Source organism: Neolamprologus brichardi, chromosome 12, assembly GCF_056152115.1.
Source record: "Neolamprologus brichardi isolate AB-2024 chromosome 12, ASM5615211v1, whole genome shotgun sequence".
Taxonomy (NCBI): Eukaryota; Metazoa; Chordata; class Actinopteri; order Cichliformes; family Cichlidae; genus Neolamprologus; species Neolamprologus brichardi.
Window position 1 is genome coordinate 34481934 of NC_142115.1, and position 22632 is coordinate 34504565.

Consider the following 22632-nt stretch of genomic DNA (forward strand, 5'->3'; position numbering starts at 1 on the left):
CGAGGCTCGCTCATAACCATAAAGCTGACATTACCGCTGCACACACATTTGTCCTTCTGTAGTTGTAGGGACCTTTGTGTGATGGTTTCTGGTCTAGCTGTGAAAACAAACCACTCTCAAGGATGTCAAAGTGCATCCAAGGCAAACATGCGTGGAATAAGCCCCTCCTCATGGACTATCTTACAATCCTCGATAGTGGCGACGGGTTAATACATTTCTAGAGACAACAGAGTGTGCTGCACTTTTGTTTGCCCAAGTGGCAACTCCTCAACTAAAGAATAGAGAAGCACTAAAATGTAGTTCCTCTGATGTCCACTAGAGGCTGAATTTGAGGTTTTACTTCAGAATTGTTACTGTTTCCATTTAGGAAACATAAACCACTGTTTATCTATTTCACCTGCTTCAGTGCAAATGACAGTAACAGGTTTTTAGATCTGCTTTTTGCCAGTGTCACCACTGGTAGCATGACGCTGTACCTGCAATCCATTCGGGTGGCACAAGCAGTGACAGATTGTGACTCATCCGTACGGACCAAAGATTTCCTGTGTGTTGCAATTTTAGGTAAACTGTCCATTGAGTGGCCCTTCACTGAATCTATGTGAGTTTTCAGGGCAGCAGATAATTAAATACCGCACATTTAATGTCTCCGCCCTGCAGGACTCTAAATATTATTCAGATGAAATGAAGCTGCTCCTTCCATGCTACAGAAATATCCTGTCCTTCCAAACATGTCCTTTGCAAAAATATTTTCACTCTCTGTTTCCGGAGGTGTCCGCCCTTTGCAAAAGCCCCCAGTTTCTGTCCTCACAAAGACAGAAGCACATGAATACACCCACAAATTCACAAAAGGTCAGAGCACGCACACTCTCGCAGACATGCCCTCACTCTGCCATTTCAATCATCCCACTGTAATAAAACTCCAGAAGGTGCCTGTTATACACACACTCATACACTCTCACACACACACCTCTTTTCCGTCGTCCTCCACCATGAAGAGCAGGTTGGTGCTGTCGGTCACGGTGAAGGTGAAGCGGTCTTTGAGCGAGTTGGAGCCGTCGTGGTTGTAGCTGATGCGGTTCTGGTAGATGTCGTCCATGGTGAAGCTGCTGGTCTGTCGGTAGTGTTGGCCGTTGATGGTGCGCTCGATGGTGCCATGTCGAGGAGCCTGGACGACGCTGAAGACGACGGACTCCGCCTGGAGGAAGGTCGTGTCATAGGAGGGAAAATGCAGGGAAAGGAAGGACGGCTCAGTGATATCGCCTGCAATGTCTCCCTAGGATGAAGCTACATAAGGAGCAGTGTTTGTTCTGCACAACCAACAAACAGCCAAGCATGCAAAATAGTGAGAACTCAAATTCTAGTGGCGGACTTTAACATCACTTTTGGGTGTTATTCTCTAAAATTCTACAGTGAAGCAGTAGAAAATAAATCTTCAAGTTTTTACTGAGAATTACAGATTTATGGGATTAACAGTGTTGGATTATCCCTTAAACCGGCTGCTGAGTTTAGCCAGCTTAGGTAATGATCTCAAAATAAATATTCAGATTTTCTAAACTGGTAACTGCACTGCTTTGATATCATTCCAAACATGATGCCAATTAGTTTGCGAATCATACCAAGCTTCAAAGATATTATCTGTTTATATTGTGCAGCTCATAAAGCGGATCAGATGCTTAAAGAAGGAAAAAGGCAAAGGAGCTCATTGAAATTACTTCATATAAATTTTATACATATTATTAAATCTACAATATATGCAGCAGAGGATGGAGAGCAACATTTTCCTTCGTTTAGCCTTAATTAAAGCAGAAGTATGAGGTGCATGCTGCAGAAATCAGTCCTCGAATGCTTTATTTTGACCTCAGTTACACATTTGAAAAGTTTTTTGTTTTGTTTTCCTTTAAGACCTTCTGAAGTGCTCAAAGCGTCTCTGTCATCGTTCCCTCTACAGAAGGTGACACCTGATTCTTATCATGATGTCACGCATACTTTAGCACTTAGTTCCTCCTACGCCGGGCGGCGCATCGGGCAGCATCGATGTCGGTCAGCAGCAACTGCTTCAGCTTCGTCCCAGGCAATGTCGACAGTTCTCAGATCGTCCATGAATGTTCGACGCCATGTGGTCTTTGGTCGGCCTTGCTTTCGCTTGCCAGTGCGTGGACGCCATGTCACGGCAATCTTAGCTGGGCGATGAGGGGGTAGGCGTAAAATATGGCCCGCAAAGCGGAAGCGCCTTTCTGCAACAACATCGGCTAATGGGCGGGTGCCTGCTTTTCGTAGGACCTCCTCATTTGTTATTTGGTCCCGGTAGGAAATTCTCAGGATTCGCCGCAGGCCACGTTGTTGAAGCCCGTTCAGGTGTTGAATAGTTGCACTTGTTGAGCGCCAGGTTTCACTAGCATAAAGTGCAGTAGGGAAGACGATAGAGTTCAATAGTCTGATCTTGACCCTAACATTCAGGGAGGTCGAGTTCCAAATAGGTTGGAGACGTCGCAGGACACCAACTGCCTTCCCTACTCTGGCGTCGACATCCCGATCAGACACCCCGTCATTCGAGATGATGCTGCCAAGATATATAAAATTCTCCACCTCTTCAGCACGTTGTTGGTCGATCATGACAGGAATGCGGGCACGTGCATAGCCAACTCGGAGTACCTTGGTTTTTTTGGCGCTGATTCTTAATCCAACTTTCGTCGCCTCCCTCTGCAGGTCAACTTTTGGAGGTCTTCCTGAGTCGAGCCCAGCAGGGCGATGTCATCTGCGAAGTCCAAGTCAGTGAGATTACGCGCTTCGTGCCAGGGCACACCGATGCCAGCTTGGTCAACTGATCGTCGCATGATGAAGTCGATTACCAACAGGAAGAGGAAAGGGGATAGCACGCATCCTTGTCGGACGCCTGTATTGATCTTGAAGAAATCAGTGCAGCCGTTATTCGTCCGGACGCAGCAACGGGAGTTGGAGTAGAGACAACGAAAGGCATCTGCTGAGGGACTCCATAGTGGCGTAGGATAGCCCATAGAGTCGGCCGGTGGACGCTGTCAAAAGCCTTCTCGAAGTCAATGAAATTAATAGAAACCTTCCTTTGGTATTCCAGTGTTTGTTCAATGATCATGCGGAGGGTGAAGATTTGCTCGACGCATGACCGGCCACTCCGAAACCCAGCCTGCTCTTCTCGCAATCGTTCGTTCACTGCGTGTCGTAGCCGATTCAAAAGAGCGAGGCAAAACACTTTCCCGGGTACCGACAGCAACGTGATGCCCCGCCAGTTGTTACAGTCACCCAAATCACCTTTCTTTGGAAGTTAATGTCACGCATATACTGTAATTAAAGCTGTGAAACATTTGCAGGAAACGTATGTAGCCAGTGTGTTACCTCTGTGTCCGCATCGGTGGCTTTCAGCTCAAACTCAGTGATGGTCTTTCTTACACCCTCCTGCACCCTCATGCCAGGGACCTGAAGAAGAGGCAGGGAGTCGTCCACAGGCTTGATGGTGATGTAGAAAGTCTGGGCGACCTGAAGACAAAGAACAAATAATAAGATGATGAAACTGTTGCACACATGCGTAACCAAAAATACATCCTGTCATCAACGTCCTACTTTCCACTGAAAACTTTCTCAACAATTCAGCAAATAGAAAAGTCTCATTATGATGAAAAAGTTTAACCCCAGATGGCATAACCCAAATACCACAAACTGCATTAATACAGAATTGGTATGCCCTCAAGTAATCCCATCTCCTCGCAGGGACAGAACAATATTCTGCTTTGGTATCATTAAAATACCCCCCCTCTAATCTTAAAGCAAAACACTTGATTATAAATATGCAGTAGTTCTCAGTTCTCAGGCTTCTCAGAGTTAGCAAAAGTACAAAAGGGCTACACAACTTCATCAACTACCACAGTGGCCACAAAGCTTCCACACATTGCAGTCAGCCAGGCGTGAAGGCCAAATGACCTTTTTCACATGTTTACTCGAGTCCTTGTGATCCTCATTAGTTTGGATTAGCAAGGCAGATTTATGCATGAGGTGAACCGGGACAGGAAGCTGCCACTTTCTTGCTGTTATAAAAGCTTTAGAGTTTGTTAGATTCCTTTCATATCCTTCAATTTTATGACATCGTTAAGGTTTTTTAATTAAGCTAAGCTTTTAAGTGATCAGAAAACATTTCTCTTTCTGGTTTTCTTTCTTAAATCCTGTCAACAGCTTGTTTTCTGCACCATTTAAGGTAGTTCCCTGCACTTGAGCTTAAAAGTCCCTCTTTGGACAAACAAGGACTGCTGACTTATTTCTTGGCCAAACCGGGAACAAAGTTATTTGTCTTTAGGAAGAACAAATAACATTTCAGAGCTTTTGTTGTCGTCAGTAGATATCTGCATCAAGACCTCCTTCATGAATGAATTTCAAAATGTGTTAAGCTACCAGGTGTCGTAAAAATCTTCTGCCATTCACCTCATTTGTCCCGTCGGACACAGTGAAGGAGAACTGGTCAGCGTGTTTCTCTTCTTCACTGGTGTGGACGTACTGGATGCTGCGTGATGCCAGGTCAGCCTGTGTGAAGGTGCTGATCCTGGTGCCTAAAGAGACAAAAGAGAGAAAAGTAGTCGTTAAGCCCAAAAACCATTATGTTTGTTATTTCATCTTTTGGTTTTACACTGCTAAAAAAATAGGTTATGCTTGATGATCACAGCATAACACAAAGTTGTTTATACTTAAATCTGTCCAATTAAGAAGCAGAAGCCACTGTGAGTCTATTTCAACCTCGTTAGTTTAATATTAAAGCAACAGCAAGTGCAAAACTACAAAACTCTGAAACAGGGACTGGCTTGGCAGACCGTAGTTCTCTCCTGATCCCTCCTGACTGTTTTTTGTCTACCTTTGATTTTCTTTGTGTTTATTCTGGTGTCCATTCCACCAACTCTGGTGGTCTCGGGCAAATGCCAGTTCAATAAAGTGAGAAACTTCAGAGATGAATTCTTCTGCTTATGTTTCCTTGTGTCGTCTCATCCTTCATATTTTGTTGTGACATGTGTTTGTGAGCCACCATGGCATTTTCTGACCACACACTGAGTTTGTTTCCTCAATTTGGCTCTTTATCAAATTTACACGGGGATAAAACTAAACTGAGACTGAAGTCAAACTGAAATAATAATGCTTCTCTTTACTCTGTGCTGCCTCTGAAGATTAAAACCCAGTGGGAAACATAATCAGGTTTGTCTGCAACAACCCAGCATCACTCAGCGTGAAATTAAAGGTGACTGTCTTAAAAACAAGAACAAAGTATTTTTTGCTTCTCAGGAGCTCTGTTATCCTCGCTTATTGTGGATGCAAAGACCGGATGCAGCCATTCGTAAGACAACGCATTTATGGTTATTCCTGCCATACAAAGTGTGCAACAGACACATTACATAGTTATCTATGATGTGCATTAATGAAGAAAAGGACAGAACTTCTTCTGAATTTCCATTTTCATTGATTTCCAGCTGTGATATTTTATTTTCCAACATTTTCACATCGGACAGTTTAAACAAATCCATAATAATATCACATAAATTGCGATATTAAATAAAACAAGGAGTCAAACAGAAAAACAAACAAACAAGAAAATGGTTTTAAATCCTGATTTGTATCAGCTTCCAGTTAACTGGTAGCTGATACAAATCAGGCGCTGAATTAGAAACATTATCCTACCAGCTTCAAGAAAAAGAAGGTATTACTGAGGAGAAAGAATGGGCTCTCCAAGACAAAAAGAATCAGGAGCTCCAAGAAAAGCTTGATGAAGCTCTGGAAAAAAATTAAAGAAATCCACCAAGACAAGAAAGAACAGCCCATAGAGCAAAGAGACATGCAGAGCAAACTCCAAGGCATGGAGGAAAAATACAAAGCGCTGCAGGTAAAGCATAAGAAAACTCTGCACAAAAATCAACAGTTGCTTCAAGACAAGAAGGAAATGGAAATGAAACAGAAACAAATGGACTCCAAGCTTGAAGAGATGGAGGAAAAACACAGATTGCTCCAAATAAGGCTCGATAAAACAGTGCACAGAAATAAAGAGTTGCTTCAAGAAAAAGACCAACAGAAAATATAACAGGAAGAAGAAAAACTTATTCTCCAGAAGAAAAATCAAACACTCCAAGAATTGTATAACGAAGTACAAAACAACTGTACTGGAAGGAGAAAAGAAAAAAGTGCTCAGAGATGCAGCATCGCATCAATGAAATGCTGAGAACACAGAACTTGAGAAACTTTCCAACAACTTGAAGTACAAAAACACTGAAATCCAGGCGCAAAAACAACAACAAGAGAAAACACACGAAGACCTGCAGCGTAGACTTCAAGAAATCCAGAAGAGAAACCAGCATTGAGAAGACATGCACAAGGAAGCAGAACAGAGAAATACAGATATGCACAAAGCAAAGTGAATAGAGGAGGCAACAGTTACAGAACTGAAAGACAAGCTTGAAGGAAAACAAGAAGAATTAGAAGACATGGTGAAACAACAAACTTGAGAAAGAAAACGCAGAAACAGTTGATGAGCTGAAAACTCTCATCCTTGAGAAAAAACTGCTTGTTGTCTGAAAAAGAAGGAAAAACGCTTCCGCTGGTTCTGGAGGAGGGACACTGCTGCTCCCACCTGATGTAACCTCGTTTTCTTCCACCTCTATTCCATCTTAATTTTCACCACTCCTCTCCCCTCCTTTTTCTTTTTTCACCCTCACCCCCCGACCAGTCCCGGCAGTTGACATTTCACAAAGTTAAAAAAAAAAGAAAACTTGTAAACATTACACAGGAAGGCAATAACTCATTCAACATGCCAACAACGCATCGAGGAAATAAAGACATCTCAGCATCAGCTCTCTTCATGTCATCTATTGACAGCAAAATGAGCGCAATTCTGTGGTCTTTTTGGCTTTTGGCATCTACATCAGCTGAAGGTTTATACATCATTATAATCAGGACAGGCAGGCTGGGAGACAGATCCCATATTATCAGTCAGTGATGAAAACCAAGCGTTTTTTTAGCTCCATCATATTTAAGCAAATTACATTTTCCATTTGTCCTGACAGGAAATAGCAGAAACTGCCATATTTTGTTTAAACATGGGCTGAATGCTATGCAGGTTAATATCTAAGCTGATACCGTGGCACAAAACACAGCAAAAATCATTCCTATTTTCACACGTGAAGTCAAAACTTTCTGGGAAGTTGAGTATATTGGATGTTTAATGGTTCTAGAGACTGTCTGATGTTAGTTTAAGTCTGAATCCGATCGGCTTATCTGTCTAGTTGTGGTCTGCACAGATGTCCGGTTTTTAGAAATAATTCAAAGGCAATAGTGTGATATTTTGTATTTATTTATTTCCTTTTCTTTGTCCTTCTTTAAGAAATTTGTATTGAAATAAAAACAAGGGCTTTTATTTTGTCCTGCTGAAACCCACGTTACTATACTTGACATAATTCTTTTTTATTTATACAGATATGCAGATATACTACATGTGTACAATTCATTTCATTATTTAAATGTTTAATAATAAAGTACATGAATATTATATATTATAGTATATTTCCTATTAACTAGGCAGGTCATTCTCTTTCTCTTGACAACGCTGTCTTTAAATAAAAATATATAATTCCCTATATTCCTATCTATTCATAACAATGGTAGTAAGTAACAAAGTTTTAAATTTGTCACTTTGAGTCTTAATTCATTAATCATGAACAAGAGGTCAGAGGTCAAATGTAGCATGATACCTTAAATCCTTCTATGATACTTTCTGTATGTGGACCAGAGACGGGCAATAACGCATAATCTCATTACTTTTTTAAGTAACGAGTAAAGTAAGGGATTACTATTGCAAAAAAGGTAATTAGATTACTGTTACTTCCCTGTAAGCAGGCTACATTACTGCGTTACTAAACCGTTGTGATTTTGTTTGTGAGAGTGTCTCATGAGCGTGGAACAACAAACGAGCAACAGACGTGTGTAGATCAGCAACGGATAATAAGGAGTGCAGGAGAGAGACCATGCAGCGTTTAAAGCTTGGAGGTACTCACATTACTTTGAGTTTGATTCTGTAAAAAGTGACAAAAACATTGAAAAAAATCCATGATCAATTACGCAGAAAAAATAGAATTGGGCTGAAAGGTCTATTGTTTTATTACGTATTCAGGTTGTGTATCATGTTTTTAAAAAAGAAACAAAGTAACTAAGTAATAAAGCAATTACTTTTGAAAATAAGAAATCGGTAAAGCAACAGGATTACTTTCTTGGAGAAGTGATCAGTAATTAGTAGGGGTGGGGGAAAAAATCGATACTGTGTAGTATCGTGATATTTTGTTTGCTAATAATGTATCGATACAGGGACAGCAGAAATTGATATTTTGTTACAAAAAGGTTTTTGTGCTCTGACTTCAGAGCATGTTGATCCTTTTTACTGAGCAAGAATCCTGACATTCCTTCACTGTCCAAATGTGTTTAACTCTTTTTTGGCAGCAATAAACATGACAGTTTACTTATTTTAATTTAAGACATGTTTTATTTTAATTAAGTTTAAAACTTTTTTATTTAATGTAAAATTATATTTTGTTTTAATTTACTTTCAAATTCTTCAGTTGCTGAAGGGGCTGCATAGTTTTCATAAACTGCATAGTTCAGAATAGCTATAATTGTACCAGATGGTTGATTCAGTTAAGTTGGACTAGACTGTAATACAAACCGTTCAGTTTGTCAACAATAAAACTGAAATGAGAGAAAGACTGAGTGTGAGACTTTGATATTAGAGAAAATGAATATTGATAAAGTTTACCTTTATGTACAGAATCTGAATATCGCAAAATATTTTAAAAAATTGCAATAATATCGTATCGTGTGTTAAGTATTGTCATAATATGGTATCGTGAGTTGTATGGTGATTCCCACCTCTAGTAATTAGTAACTAATTACTTTTTTAAAAGTAACTTGACCAACAATGATGTGTTGTGTTGTTTAATATAGTTTCTAGTTTCTAAGTTATTAAGGAAGCAGTTCACCCATCAGCTGTGGAAGGTGAATATTTGTACTCTAATGAGCAACATGAGGCAAAAGGAAGACACCATCACCTGACTAAAGTTAACCTGGCCAATGGATCTGACTGAAGTCTTTCCTTCTTTAATGTGGCAGAAAAAGGGCTACACACTTTATCAGAATTTTAAACTTTAGGATCAAACAACAAAAGCTGTGTCTACTTCTGTCATTTATTAGGAAGCTTGAGCTACGCCTCAAACTAGTGTCTAAAACAAAGCTGCAAAAATCATTTGAGGAGGTGAGGCAGGTTACTGTCTTCAGCATTTTGCGAGACAGGTGCCTTTTGGCAAACACTCAGCTGGAGAGGTGTGTTATAACCTCGGTCATTTAATAAGCCCCTTGAAAACATTGGCTTTGAGAGCGGGAGCTGAAGGGGAGCATTCATCTCTTTGTGCTGTTACCTTGACATTCCTCGTATGCTGACAAGGGCTAGCTGTGCGTGTTAGCATGGTGTGACAGACTGGCTGAACGGCTAGCAGTAATTATCTGGTGCTGCTCTGTGGCTCAGAGGTGATCTGATGCTTGAAGATCGGGGAGCAGTGTTAACATCCAGCTCGTTAACATGCTGCAAGCACTCGAGTGGGGATCCGTTCAGCTGGGGCTGAAATCCTCAACAGCACGGAAGCTAATAATCACCTCTCTGTGATCGGAGGATGCATCGGCATCTCCATTTCCTCCAAATCTACATTCACATCAGTTATTCCTTTTTTGTTTTCTCTTTATTGCATCACAAGATGAGAATTTTAGTTCTTTTAGGCTGCAGTCATTTGAAGTTTGTTTGTGTCACAAGAAGCAGAAAGACAGAGTGAGTCTGTTTTGTAGAGGGCAGCTGGAATAGAACAGAAATAATGGATGGAGGAACTGGAGCAAGCTTCATTACAGCTCCGTCTGTGTGTGGAGTCAGTTATCATATACAGAAGGGAACGAGTCTCCATCTACAGAGTTTGTGATGAGATTTGGTTTTGGAAAGTTTTTGGTTCCATTTTCTTTTGTTATTGTAGTGAAGTCGGGTTTTTGTGATTAAGTTCTCAGCTCCCTGCTTTACTTTTATTGTCATCCTCCCCGGTGTTCCCCTGACTCTCTTGGTATTTGATGCATGAAGGCTTCCTCGGCTCAGCTCTCGTGCTGCAACACCCTGTCATCACTTTTTTTTAAAAATACTTCTACTACCATCACACCAACAGGCACTTTAGTCTTTGGACAGGCTCAAACCGGAGAGGTGATCAATGCACCACAGCGCTGCACACCCCTGGCAACTTTGGGGAAAAAGCCATCGGTTGGTGTTGGTTGCCAGGTGAAATCAGGGTCTGCTGCACCAAAAACATAATTGTAATTGCTTTGGTAGCAATCAGATTGCCATAGTCACCTGCAGTTTGCATGCAGGATGCCAACTACTCACCAAGCAGTTGAAAAAGTTTGGTTTGGTTTAGTGTTTGGCTGTCACCTTTGCTTTTGCGCCCTCTGTGTCAGCCCCTTGTGCATATGTAATCACGCCTTTCCCTGCGCTTTGCCTCACAAACAGCATGCACACCTGACTTTCTGTACAGTGTGGAATTAGCTTCTAAAAACACTGACATATAGGTCTGGTCTACCTGGACTGGCAGCATGCTCGAGGTGCCCCAGGCCCGTCTGCTTGGTGACACGGTAGATGAGCTCGCCCGGCTCGCTGTCCTGGTCGCTGGCTGACAGCTGCAGCGTGGTCAGCTTCTTCACTGAGTTTTCATCAAGCACCAGGCCTTTGTTTACCACTACAGATGGAGGGAGATGGTCCTCTGCAAGATAAAATAAATAAGGTCAGTATAAAAAGAAAAGGAGCAGTGAGAAGAAAAAAATTTCAAGTCCCCCGTCAAGCTAAGATTTATCAGTAAAACCTGGCTTTTGGCAGCGTTTGGGAAAACAATTCATCCAAAAGGAAATCAAAGTATTACGAATCAGTTTCTTATCCTGGTAAAAGAGACAAAGGATGGACTATAGCAGAGGAGGTGAAATAAGCTGAGATTTATATAGACCGAGAACGACAGTTTCATATCAGGAGGTGTGAAAAAGTGATATAGGTTTGAAAGTTTAAAAAAAAGGATAGAAAAGAGTGAGAGAAGGGCAAAGAAGTCATCAGAGGGCAGTACGGCAGGAAGAGATATGGAAGGAGAGCTTCCCTGTAGTCACATCTGAGAGGGTGCAATAAACAGAAAAGTGAAAAAGGTGAGAAAATAATAGGCTAAAAAGAGAGCTGCAAAAGATATGAGAGGGTCGGGATGCTGCTCAACCATGAGGGAAAGGCAATCCTTCAATATCCAGTAGCTTCTCATGTGGACACTGGATTAAAACTGCTGAACCAGTGCAATAGTTGGTTTTATCCCCAGAAGGAAGCGAGAGGAAGCTTTTCAGATGGAAACGGTGACGATAAAAATGTGCGCAGCTGAGTTTTCAGGGTTTATCACGGCTCAGAATGGGTCTTTGGCAGTTGACTACCCACAACTGCAAAATAAGTCTGTGTAGTTTAAAATAAAAATGCATCTTTTTTTTATTTTCTCACAATCTAATAAAGAATAGTGTCATTTATATATGACAAAAAATTGCCAAAAATAATTGCATTACAGCGATGATAAGAAGAAAATCGCTGCAGCGAATGAAATTTACAAATTTCTGACAATGTCGATTAAAAACCCAAAACGAGCTCATTTAACATGCGGAAGCTAACAAGCTGTAAAAGTGGGTTATAAATAACATGACTGCACACAATTCGTATTCAGGACGTATGCAGGATGCAGCATCACATCAGTAACCACGCCTGAGACGGAGGGATAAATCTGCAGTAATTGCCTTCTCTTCTCCACCAAATGAAAGAACACTTCAGTCCCTGCTTTGCAGAGGGTGGAGGAAACCCTACCGAGCACACTGATGAAGAAGGACTGGTCGATCAGTTTGTTGCCCTCCGGATCGAGCAGGTTGAACTTGAACGACAGGCTTCCTCCTTTCTCCCCCTTCTCGTGGCTGTACTGCAGCAGGCCTGCAAGACAGAGACAAGCACTCGGTGTCAAAGCTTCTAACTTCATGCAAAAGTGTAACTGCTGGGAATAATTCAACTCCAATGAATCACACGACCTTAGAGCTAAATTACTGTGAGCGAAACCAGAAAGCACTGACAGCTTTGAATGCGTCTTCCACGCTTTTATTTTGTCTTATCACTAAGTTTTTGAATGTAATTCAAACAATGAGTGAACTGAATTTAGCAGAAATGTGGTTTAAAATTACATTTTGATAAATGTACACTGCAAACCACCTGTGACCTTTTCTGCATTTTGTATTCTTGCTCATGTCTGGGTGAAAGCAGCAATAAAACTGGAGCAATTTTTACTCTGCCATCAAGCTGTGCAAGTTAAGAGTTAATCAATAAATACCTCTTGCTTCTCAACCCACCCCTCTGCCAATATCTTACCTCCAACAACAAAACTAAGTAAGATAGTAAACTGCATACACAGTTAGCTGTAGCCACTGTGACATCACCTCATGGTTGGTTGTGAAAAGTCAAAGTTAAAATGACCTGTTATAGCAGCTGATGGGGCATTTAACCTCTAAGATGGTCCCGAGACGCCACTCAGGACATGTTTGTGACTTAAGGACGCATGCGTTGAGGTATCAGTCGAGGTTAAATTGCTCTGAACGGGATCTCAAGACTGTATTAGACGCAGAGATGGGCAGTAATGTGTTACAAGTAACGCGGATTACTTTTTTCAAGTAACGAGTAAAGTAAGGGATTACTATTGCAAAAAAGGTAATTAGATTACCGTTACTTTCCCGTAAGCACGCTGCGTTACTAAAACCGTGATTTTTTTTGCGAGAGTGTCTCATGACAGTGACATAAGCGAGTGTGACGTTCGTGACAACAGCTGTGTGCAGATCAACAGTGGATCATATATCGAATACGGAAGAGAGTATGAGCGTGCAGCGTTTAAAGCGTGGAAGTACTGACCTTACTTTGAGTTTGATTCTGTAAAAAGTGGCAAAAACATTAGTGTCCATTGTGCGTGGGAAGAAAACTTCTTTTTACAGCGAAAAAAAACCCCTAAAATTCCGAGCAAGCACTGAGTAGCTACGACGTAATGGGAAACTCACAGAGAAACCTGCGGATTCTTCCACTGACCGCTGTGGCACACCTGCACCAGGACAAACTTCCGCCTGCTATACAGGTGAAAATAGAGCAACAGGACCGCTGAGTCTTTGATTTTATTTATTTTCTGCTGTGTTTTACTTGCATCTATTTGAAAGACTGAGGATAAAGACAAAAAATATTTTATTTTATGTGCTGGAATGTGCAGAAAATAGGTTTAAATGTTAAACAAATTTCTTCCAGTCAGAGAATGTTGCATATAATTAAAATTTTTGCTTGATGCATAAAGTTAAAAGATTAAAACTAATAAAACAAGTTTTAAAAAGAGACTTTTTCATTTGATTACATTTTATATGATGGATTATGTAGAAAAAGTAGAATTGGGCTGAAAGATCTATCGCTTTATCACCTATTCAGGTTGTAAATCGTGTTTTTAAATAGTAACTAAGTAACTAATTAATTAATTACTTTTGAAAATAAGTAATCAGTAAAGTAACGGGATTACTTTTTGGGGCAAGTAATCAATAATTAGTTACTGATTACTTTTGTCAAGTAACGTGACCAACACTGATTACACGTGACCTTTGTTCAGTGATGGTCATTCACAGTGGACATAGATAGCTTCCTTTAATGCTCCCTCAAACCACTTTCTTTCTCTGTCTTAAATGTGAACCTCCATATCCTCAAAATAGTCTCTTGTCTTGTCCTTTCCATGCACATGCACATCTGGGGCTTGTACTGAAGAGCTGAAACTTCAGGCTCTCCTGTATTTGCTCTGCACATGCGGAGCGGTTGTTTGCTCTCTCCTGTGTATTAAATCCAAGCACTCTTCACTGCACTGCACACCATACCAACATTTATCAGTCCAGCTGCATTCGACTCAAGGGCTTTAGTCTACCATGACCCGGACGCCTGAGCTGAAAGTGTGAAAGCATATCCCGTTTTATGATCTATTAAAGGGTCCATAATTTATAGTGTTGTATTCATTCAATCTTGAAACTACAGGTCAAAACCACCTTTGTCACAAAGGAGATGAACATTTGGTTAGATGCTTAAAATATGGGCTATAACAGTGGCTTTGATACTTTTACTTTATGTTCTACAACATAAAATATTTTAAGTAATTTGCTAACAAATTGCTAAATTACAGAAATTGTTGTAACAGGCAACATCATCGCAGCAAATGCAGGAGTTTTACTTCATCTGTAGCCTGACGTGTTTCTTTTGCTGATACGATATCCGTATATGTTGCTAACTTTCACGTTGGCCTGCAAAAGACATCATGTCACTATCTGCTGGCTCCTGCTGGTCACTGGGAAAAACACAGGATTAAAGCAGTCGTTCCAAACCTAGAGGTGACATCCATCTTTTATATACAGTCTATGATAAAGCAAAGACGGAAAACTGTGGGACATCTGTGCAAAGTTACAACAATGAAAACTAAAGCTGGCACCTTTGTTGACGTCCTCCTGAGTGAAGCTCTGAATGGGACCTCTCACAGAAACTGTCTCCGCTCGGCTGCTCCTGTTGAGCTGCAGCTTGCCGACTGGGGGGTCTTTGGTCAAGATGTACCGGAGCTTCAGGTGGTCTGAGTCGATGTCAGTACCTTTCAGATTCTGCTCTGTGATCTTAGATGATGACCCTGAAAAAGTACAGAAATCTCAGTGATCAAATTTTACTTTACATTTATTTGATTGGATTCTTTTTTCTTTTCAACTGAAAATACAAGAGCTGCTTAAACTCACTTGAAGAGACTGAGAAATACTCTTGAAATAAAAACCTTAACAAGGCCTTAATTTGTCTTTTAACAACAACTTTTAGCTGAAAACAAAAACCCAAATATTTCCCCACACACGAAAAGCTGGACATAACAAATAAAATAGGAAGAAAAAAGGGGAAAATATTAAAAATGGGGCACTACAGTGTATCATAATACATTCATATGAATAATTACTAATCAGCTGAGGTTTTTTAATAAAAACAACACTATTTTAACGTAGTTTCTCACTAAGCAGGGGAACTATGAACAAACTGATTTAGGAGGAAGAAGAGAAAAACAAGAAGCTATAAGCATGAAAAGAAAAACTACTGAGTTTATTTATGATTGTAAAAGTATTCTGACTGGTGTCCCCGGGCGTCTGGTTTAACCTGAGATGAGTCAACATCTCATCAAACGCAGACATGTCGTTTATTACTGCATTTCATGACTCTCACCTGCTGGAAGCTGCAGTCCTCTGTTGACGGTCATTCGAGGTCCCTCGCTCCTCGTGACGTCCATCGTGAACTCCAGGCGGCCCGTGTGGGTGTAAATGCCATCGGTGAGGGTGAAGGCCATCTCGTCTGCTCCCCCGCTGACAGTTTCAGGCGTGTAAACCAGCAGCTGATCCACCACATCCTGATAGGTGAAGGTGGAGCCCTGCGTTAGGACGCGACCGTTCTCCAGTGGCTGGGAGTAGAACTGCCGCCTGCGGAGCTTGCCTAGGGGAATAAAAAATAAACCAAGCTCAGATTGTGAAGTGTGTGTAAGTGGGGGAGTGGTAACTGAATAAGTACATCTTTTTAATTGCTCTGATTATCTAAGTCAAATGGAGGATGTTTGAGTTTTTCATGCAGCACATGAAAGACAAGAAAGCTCTTTGTAGAACCTAATGAGACATTTTAGATTCCTCTAAATTACCCTGCTTCTTAAATCAAAGCCCAGGTTTAAATAGGATTTAAGTCCAAATCCTGCAGCGTGAAGAGGGGACACACAGACGTACACCCTCATTTATTGCCTCCCACACATTCCCTCTTCTTCTTCTTTTTTTTTAAACGTCTGCAGTGAAACGTTTCTGCACTGTTTAAAAGCAGAAGATGGACAAATCAAACACTTCCACCAATCCTATATGGAGGATTTAAAAAGCCAAAAAATTCAATAAAATACAACCCCAATTTCCAAAAAATGTTGGAATGCTGTGTAAAATATTGCATATTAAACCTATGAAAATATTTTCCTCTCCAAATATTTTCAGAGCTTGCAGTCAATTTATAATCTATTGCCTTGCAGTATTTATTTTCACTGCATTTTCTATATTTTGCCTTTTTTAAAATGAATCTTTTATTTTGTCAGTGTAAATCCATCGTTGGGGTATCCCCATGTTATTTGCATAAAGATTAATTTATAGAGTTTGAGACTGTTTGGCACTAACTAGCTGGAAATTATGTGCATTTAGAAATTTCTCTTGGCCTTAAACTGCTTCGACAGCACGAGGTCTACAAGTGCGTGCACATTTGCTGGAGTGTTGCTGCAACCTGGCGTCTTTATTAGGTTTGAAGGGGTCTCTCATACTTCCTCTAAGATAAATAGATTGTTGTAGGGGTGTGTGTGTGTGTGTGGATAGTGGAGAGGTGGCCAGTTAAAAAGACGAGCTGACTGGGAGTCATCGACACGTCTGAAATCACTCATCTTGCGCTCTGTCCCATCAACCGTTCACGCCGGTGGTTTTATGGCGGAGGCACGCTTGGTTTCACCAGCTGCTTTATGGTGCTTTAACTGAGTGGGGGAGGGGGGGGAGATGTCCCAGACCAGGTGTCTGTTGGGGTGGGTGAGGAGTATGGGAGGGGTGATAGTTGAAGACAGCATCGAGTTAGTGTCAAACATCTTTGGGGGAATAATCCATACGACTAATTTGCGTGATCAAGACCAGGAATTCATTAGTGTCAGTCGGAGATTACCTTTGCATTAACAAAGCTCCTTAAATCCTTAAATACAAAACAGTCAGTTAGAGAGAATGCCTTTAAGTTTTCTCAGCCAATCATTATGGCGCTAAAATAAAAATCGTAACATGTAAAGAACAAATGAGATCCTGTGAAACAGGGTTTATATTCCGCCGTCTTTCACGACTTTGTAAACTTTGCTAAAATTGGGTTCGAAGACATTTTTGCTGTGAATAAGTGCCGTATACTTGTCTTTAAAAAATGTGTTTTTCGTGAAGCAATTTCTTTTGGTCTACCAGACTGTGGCAGGCGGAGAGAAAACTCAATTTGGGACGGTGAGAGGGCGTCAGAAAAACAAAGTGTTTGGAGGTCAGTTGATTTGAGTTTGTGTCGCTGTGTCATGTGAGGAATGGCTGCAGTCAGCATGCAGCGCTGCAGCGGGCTGCCGCTGTGTTTGTCTTGTTTTAAACTGGGTGTCGGAAATAAGAGTAATGTGTTTATGTGTGTGTCTGTTCATCTCTATCACGTCCAGAACAATTTACTATCAACATGCCAGGTACCTCTTAACATAACTCTCTCCTGAGCGCCGTGTTAGGTTTTGTGTGTGTGCAGATCTAAAGCATGTGAGATATTTCAATATACTGACTGCACACGTCTCTGTTGCTTTCATATTTGAAAAACATATATGATGCCATATGAACTGGTGAATAAGCAAATGGACTTTAAGAGGAAGAATAACTAAAAGTATCTCAAAAGCATCTGTTTGTTTATCTAAGTAACAGTAAAATTGCATAATTTCCTCAGGGATTAATAAAGTATTCTGATTCTGAGATCAAAGGGACTGTTCAAATTGCACTTTTCTGGGTTCATAATCCCACCAATTTTGATAAAATCCCCAACATCACTGGCTGAAATGCAGCTCTGAACCATTAAAGAGCTGGACAGATGTAGACAGTCACTGTTGTACCTCTCGCCTCCTCCGTTCATCCCAAAGATGATTTGAACCAAAACTTTTGATTCGTAAGGATACAATTTAAAATTGGTTCTTTGCTAAATTCTCTGTTATGTGTAGACCTGGTTCATACCTTGGGTTGGCTGCCTTTTTAGTGCTTGAATGATTTATAGATCAGTGTGTTAACAAAACAACAAATACAGTCCTCTGAAAACAGCCAGGTAATAGGACTGTACTAAAAATGAGTGAAGAAACAGCCAATGGCAAAAAAAAGAAGAAATAAAGGGTGAGTCAAGAGCACTCTATAATAGAGAGCAAAAAGCAATAAAAATGTCAAGTTTATATAGATGAACTCAGTTTTAGCTAAGGCTATAAATCACTTCAGCTGTTAGCTATGTTAGCAGCTAGCTACATGTGAGTAATCAAATCAAGCTTTTAGCTGAAAATAATGGATAAATAATTGCAATAAAGCTAGCTAAGGCTATAAATCACTTCAGCTGTTAGCTACGCTAGCAGCTAGCTACATGTGAGTAATCAAATCAAGCTTTTAGCTGAAAATAATGGATAAATAATTGCAATAAAGCTAGCTAAGGCTATAAATCACTTCAGCTGTTAGCTATGTTAGCAGCTAGCTACATGTGAGCAATCAAATCAAGCTTTTAGCTGAAAATAATGGATAAATAATTGCAATAAAGCTAGCTAAGGCTATGAAGAAGATTGTGTACATTTTCTAAATCGAGACCTCTCAGTTAAATTGCCTAACAATTAAAAACTACGCTTTTTAAGTGTATTAACTAGCAGTATGAATTAGCAAAGGAAAACTGTTAGCTAACTGCTAGACAAATGCACTAAGTTAGTACTGCTGAGCAGCAGCTAAAAGTAGTTTATAATAACAGGTTATTACTTATAGACAGAAAGAAATAGTTTTTAGTGAGCTGAAAGTAATCTGCTGCTTTAAAATGAATTTTGATAGACAGACTTAACAATGAAAGGTGCAGTTGAAGAACAGCCTTTACAGGCCAATGCAGTCTGTGCTCACCATAGCTGGGAATTCTGATAATAGTGAAGAGGATCTCGTTCTCTGGTGTGTCCTGATCGAGGACGCTGAGAGACGAGTTGGTGATGACAACTCCAGAGTTTTCCTCTATATGGATGCTGCTGACCGACACCACCGGCTCTTTGTCCTCTTTACTCTGCTGAAAGACAATAAAATAAAGGCATCTTTTATTATTTGTGGAATAACTACACTGTTCCTCACCAACAGAACACCAGCTTCACAAAGCAGATCTCAAACAGTTTCTGTTAAATTATTTTAAGTAATGGCAGATTATTCCGGTTTCTGCTGATTTTATTTTTATTTGTGATGTGGTCCAGTTTTTGGTTTCTGTCCTGATGCTTTGACATCTTCCAAGGTCTACTCAAACATTTTGCTTGTATTCGCTTCAAAATTTAGACACAGGCGACCAGGAATAACCAGCATATTTTACCAGAGATGTATAATCTTTTCAGGTCCCTTGTTGGGGAGATGTTTTCCTTCAGTGAAGTGGTGTGTCTGCAGACTTTCCCTTAACTGCAGACTCGTTGGCATATTCAGATTTTTGTCTTATAAATGCAGATTACAATGTGGTTCTGTTTGGTTTGTTTCACAAAGCCACAATGTTCAGGTGTTAAATATAACGGTTTTGTGACATATCTGTGGTTTGTTATTGCCAACAAAGTAATAAAGCAGAAGCATCCTCCTGGTGTGGGGATTTCATATTTTTTGCCAGGGGTTGTATACTACCACCTCTACATTAATACACACCGTGAAAGATTTATTATATACAGGTCACGTGTTCAAATACACACACTCAACAAACTTAACAGCTCACCGACAGCCCCATCAATCCAACTCAAGATCTAAAACAGGCTTAAGTGATGGATTTGGATGCTCAGTTTGTTTATGTGTTTATGAAGGAGAAAAAAAAGACAGGGACAGCCTGAGGCCATAGCAGTTTTTCCTTGGAGGAAGCCTTGTGCTGCTCAAGGACAGCAGTAAAAAAGAAAAAGAAAAGCTGAGTAAGACCTCTTTTTTTTTAAATTACTAATAGAGCATGGAGCTGTTAAGACCTTGTTTCATCTCTTTTCATCAGCACAGACACCACTTAATCAGGGTGTGCACCAGCTTCAATTTTTAAAAAGTGTTTTTGGTCTTTTTCAAGCTTTTATCGTCTTCTTTTGAAGAAACGAAAGCATCAACAGGGGCGACTTATCTAACTGAAACTAATTAAACTTGGTGATTTGGACTGATGGAGGTACAGGGTGAAGTGCACCTGTTTCCAAAAGGAAGCATTACAGGCATAAGACTGAAAAATGTGTTACCTATAAAACAATGGTTTGAAACTGACAGACAGGATGTGAACTTTACCTCAGATCTAGAATATTATGCAGTCCTGTGAAAAACTAAGCACATACCACGATTCAATAGCTTCATTCAGTAGCTGTTAAAGGCTTGCTTGAAATTATTGACATGTTAGACGAGTCATTTTAAGCCAAACTTTAGCTGTCAGCAGTCAGATGACCTGACATTTGACTCTAAAATACTTTGGTATTGAATTCATGGCTGACTCAATGTCCAGGGTCCTCTGGGTCCAAAACGAGCCCAAGTTATCGTCCGTCCACCACTGAGCTGACAGTTGGTAAGAGGTCTTTGTGCTCATATGCTGCAATGGTTTTCACTCGTGGTGCAGTGCATCATAGTCAAACATCTCCGCTCTGGTCTCCCCTGATCAAAGGATTTTGTGGTTCGTCCAGATGCAACTTTGCAAACCTGAACCGTGATGCCAGGATGGTCTTTTTAGAGAGAAAATGCTTTTTCCTGGTAACAGTTCTAGTAAGCCATTCATGTTCAGTCTTTCTGAGAGTGTAAACTTTAACACTATCATAAACTTAAACATTTAACATACTAACTGTGTAGTGTAAGATTGAGCTCTCAGTTTTTTGTAATTTCTCTGAGCATATGGGTGAATTTGTTGGAATATCCACTCCGACAATTGTTTACTTGTGAAACGTTTGGGAATGGCCTTAAAACTCTTCCTGGATTCATAAACTGATGTCTTTCCTCCTAAACACACGTACAGACCAGCAAACTGTCAAAATATCCACCATTATAGAGGCGCTCACACTTGCTGATGATCAATTAACTGAGTGCATTTGATTACCAGCACTTGACTATGACTTACCCTGTTAATTCCCACGGACGCAATGAGGATATAGTTAGTTTTTTATTTATTTAAGCAGCAACGTCTGTGGTTAGAAATAAATTTTGCTAAGAAATAAAACCATTTCTGTGCTAACCTAGCTAACTGATAACTGTCCTCCCTCTTCTTCATCACATTTGGCTAAAAATAACATAAACAAAATGCCTTGAGACGGCAAAATGGGGCTTCTCAAACCAAGGCGTTGTGTCACTGTGGTTACTTCTGTCATAGAAATGAAGGAAAGTGCGACGGTATATTTAACACAAACACCTTCAAAAATCAAGAGAGTTGAAACAAAATCAAAGAAAAACAAACTTCCTTTATTTTGAAATACATTCTTAATTATACATTAATAAATGTCACTTATAATGATAGTACTACAAGATTTAGTAGTGGTAGCTTTTTAGTTTTTCCTTACCTGGATGTCAATTTCCACACTGAAAGCTTCCGTCTGACTGAGCCCGTCGCTGATGTAGACGCTGAAGATGTCCTGCTTGGTTTGAGGTTTAAGCTGGCTCTCCTGGACGTAAGAGATATGGCCAGATGTAAGGTCCTCCACAGAGAAAGGCACGTCAGGGGTGACGACGTGTGAGCCGCCAACAGAGCTTCCTGATTGACGAGAGAGAGACAGAGGAAGAGATGCAATTTAGAAAACAAAGAGCACTGCATTCAGGAGATGCAGGAGAGCCGCCTTTGTCCCCAAAGCCACTCTGCTTTTTAACTCCAGCAGATAAACCATTTCCTGCACCAGAAACATAAATTTCCTTCAGGATTAATAAAGTATTCTGATTCTCTTTTTATACTACCGACACTTTATTCACTCCTAGTCACTTACAGTTATTTATTCACCTCCAGCCTGTTCTCACTCCCGAGGCGTAACATGCCGACGTTTTGTCACGTCCCGCGGCGTTCCTCAGGAACGCGAAAGGAGACCTTCGGCGTTCTTATGGTACGCGGCGGGTTATGGCTGAAATCCAGTGCAATGACGCTCCCGCGGGAATAGATGTTCCAGCCCTGTATTCCAGCCCTAAACCTAACCTTATCCCTAGCCCTAACTATAACCTTATCCCTAGCCCTAACCAGGACTTTAATGACGTTAAATAGCGTGTTTGTAAGCGATTTGAAGAAAAAGAGCGAACATGTGTAGATTCAGTCCAGACGGTTCTCATATTTCCTAATTTTTCTGAGGTCGTCATTTAGGAACGTGGTGGGTAGCCGAAAACGTAATATGTTGATATTTGTCACCTAGCGTCAAATGTTACGCTTTGGGAGTGAGAACGTGTGTTGTCACCTCTCAGTCACTTTAATTTTAAACTGTGTCATTTTAAACTGTATATTCTGTGTATTTATTATCTCACTCTTATTGTCTGTTCTTATTGTTCTTATCTTCAACGTTATGCTGCTCCGTTGTATGTTAATTGCCCCTTGGAGATCAATAAAGTCTTTCTGATTCTGATTCAAATTCAAAGTGCACAAAAGAATTTTATTCATTAAATCAATCTTCTTTCTTTTAGTGTAAAAATTATGATTTGTCCTGTCGTCCGGTTGTGGCTACACACTGAAAAAAGCCCTTTCCACAC

The 22632-nt window shown here is 40.4% G+C and overlaps 1 protein-coding gene across 4 annotated transcripts in view; it reads right to left on the reverse strand.

Moving 5' to 3' along the window:
* Window positions 1-22632, reverse strand: part of fras1 (Fraser extracellular matrix complex subunit 1) — a 337242-nt gene that overhangs the window by 34696 nt on the left and 279914 nt on the right. For 3 of the 4 annotated variants that reach the window (XM_087849465.1, XM_087849467.1, XM_087849464.1), the window contains 9 exons: window positions 21471-21661; window positions 18853-19009; window positions 15380-15643; window positions 14619-14807; window positions 11945-12064; window positions 10650-10829; window positions 4447-4571; window positions 3370-3510; window positions 968-1195 (listed from right to left, as the gene is read on the reverse strand). In XM_087849465.1, coding sequence (XP_087705591.1) covers window positions 968-1195; window positions 3370-3510; window positions 4447-4571; window positions 10650-10829; window positions 11945-12064; window positions 14619-14807; window positions 15380-15643; window positions 18853-19009; window positions 21471-21661 — 1595 coding nt within the window. The remainder of the gene's footprint in view (window positions 1-967; window positions 1196-3369; window positions 3511-4446; window positions 4572-10649; window positions 10830-11944; window positions 12065-14618; window positions 14808-15379; window positions 15644-18852; window positions 19010-21470; window positions 21662-22632) is intronic. The other variant, XM_087849466.1, reaches the window with a different exon arrangement.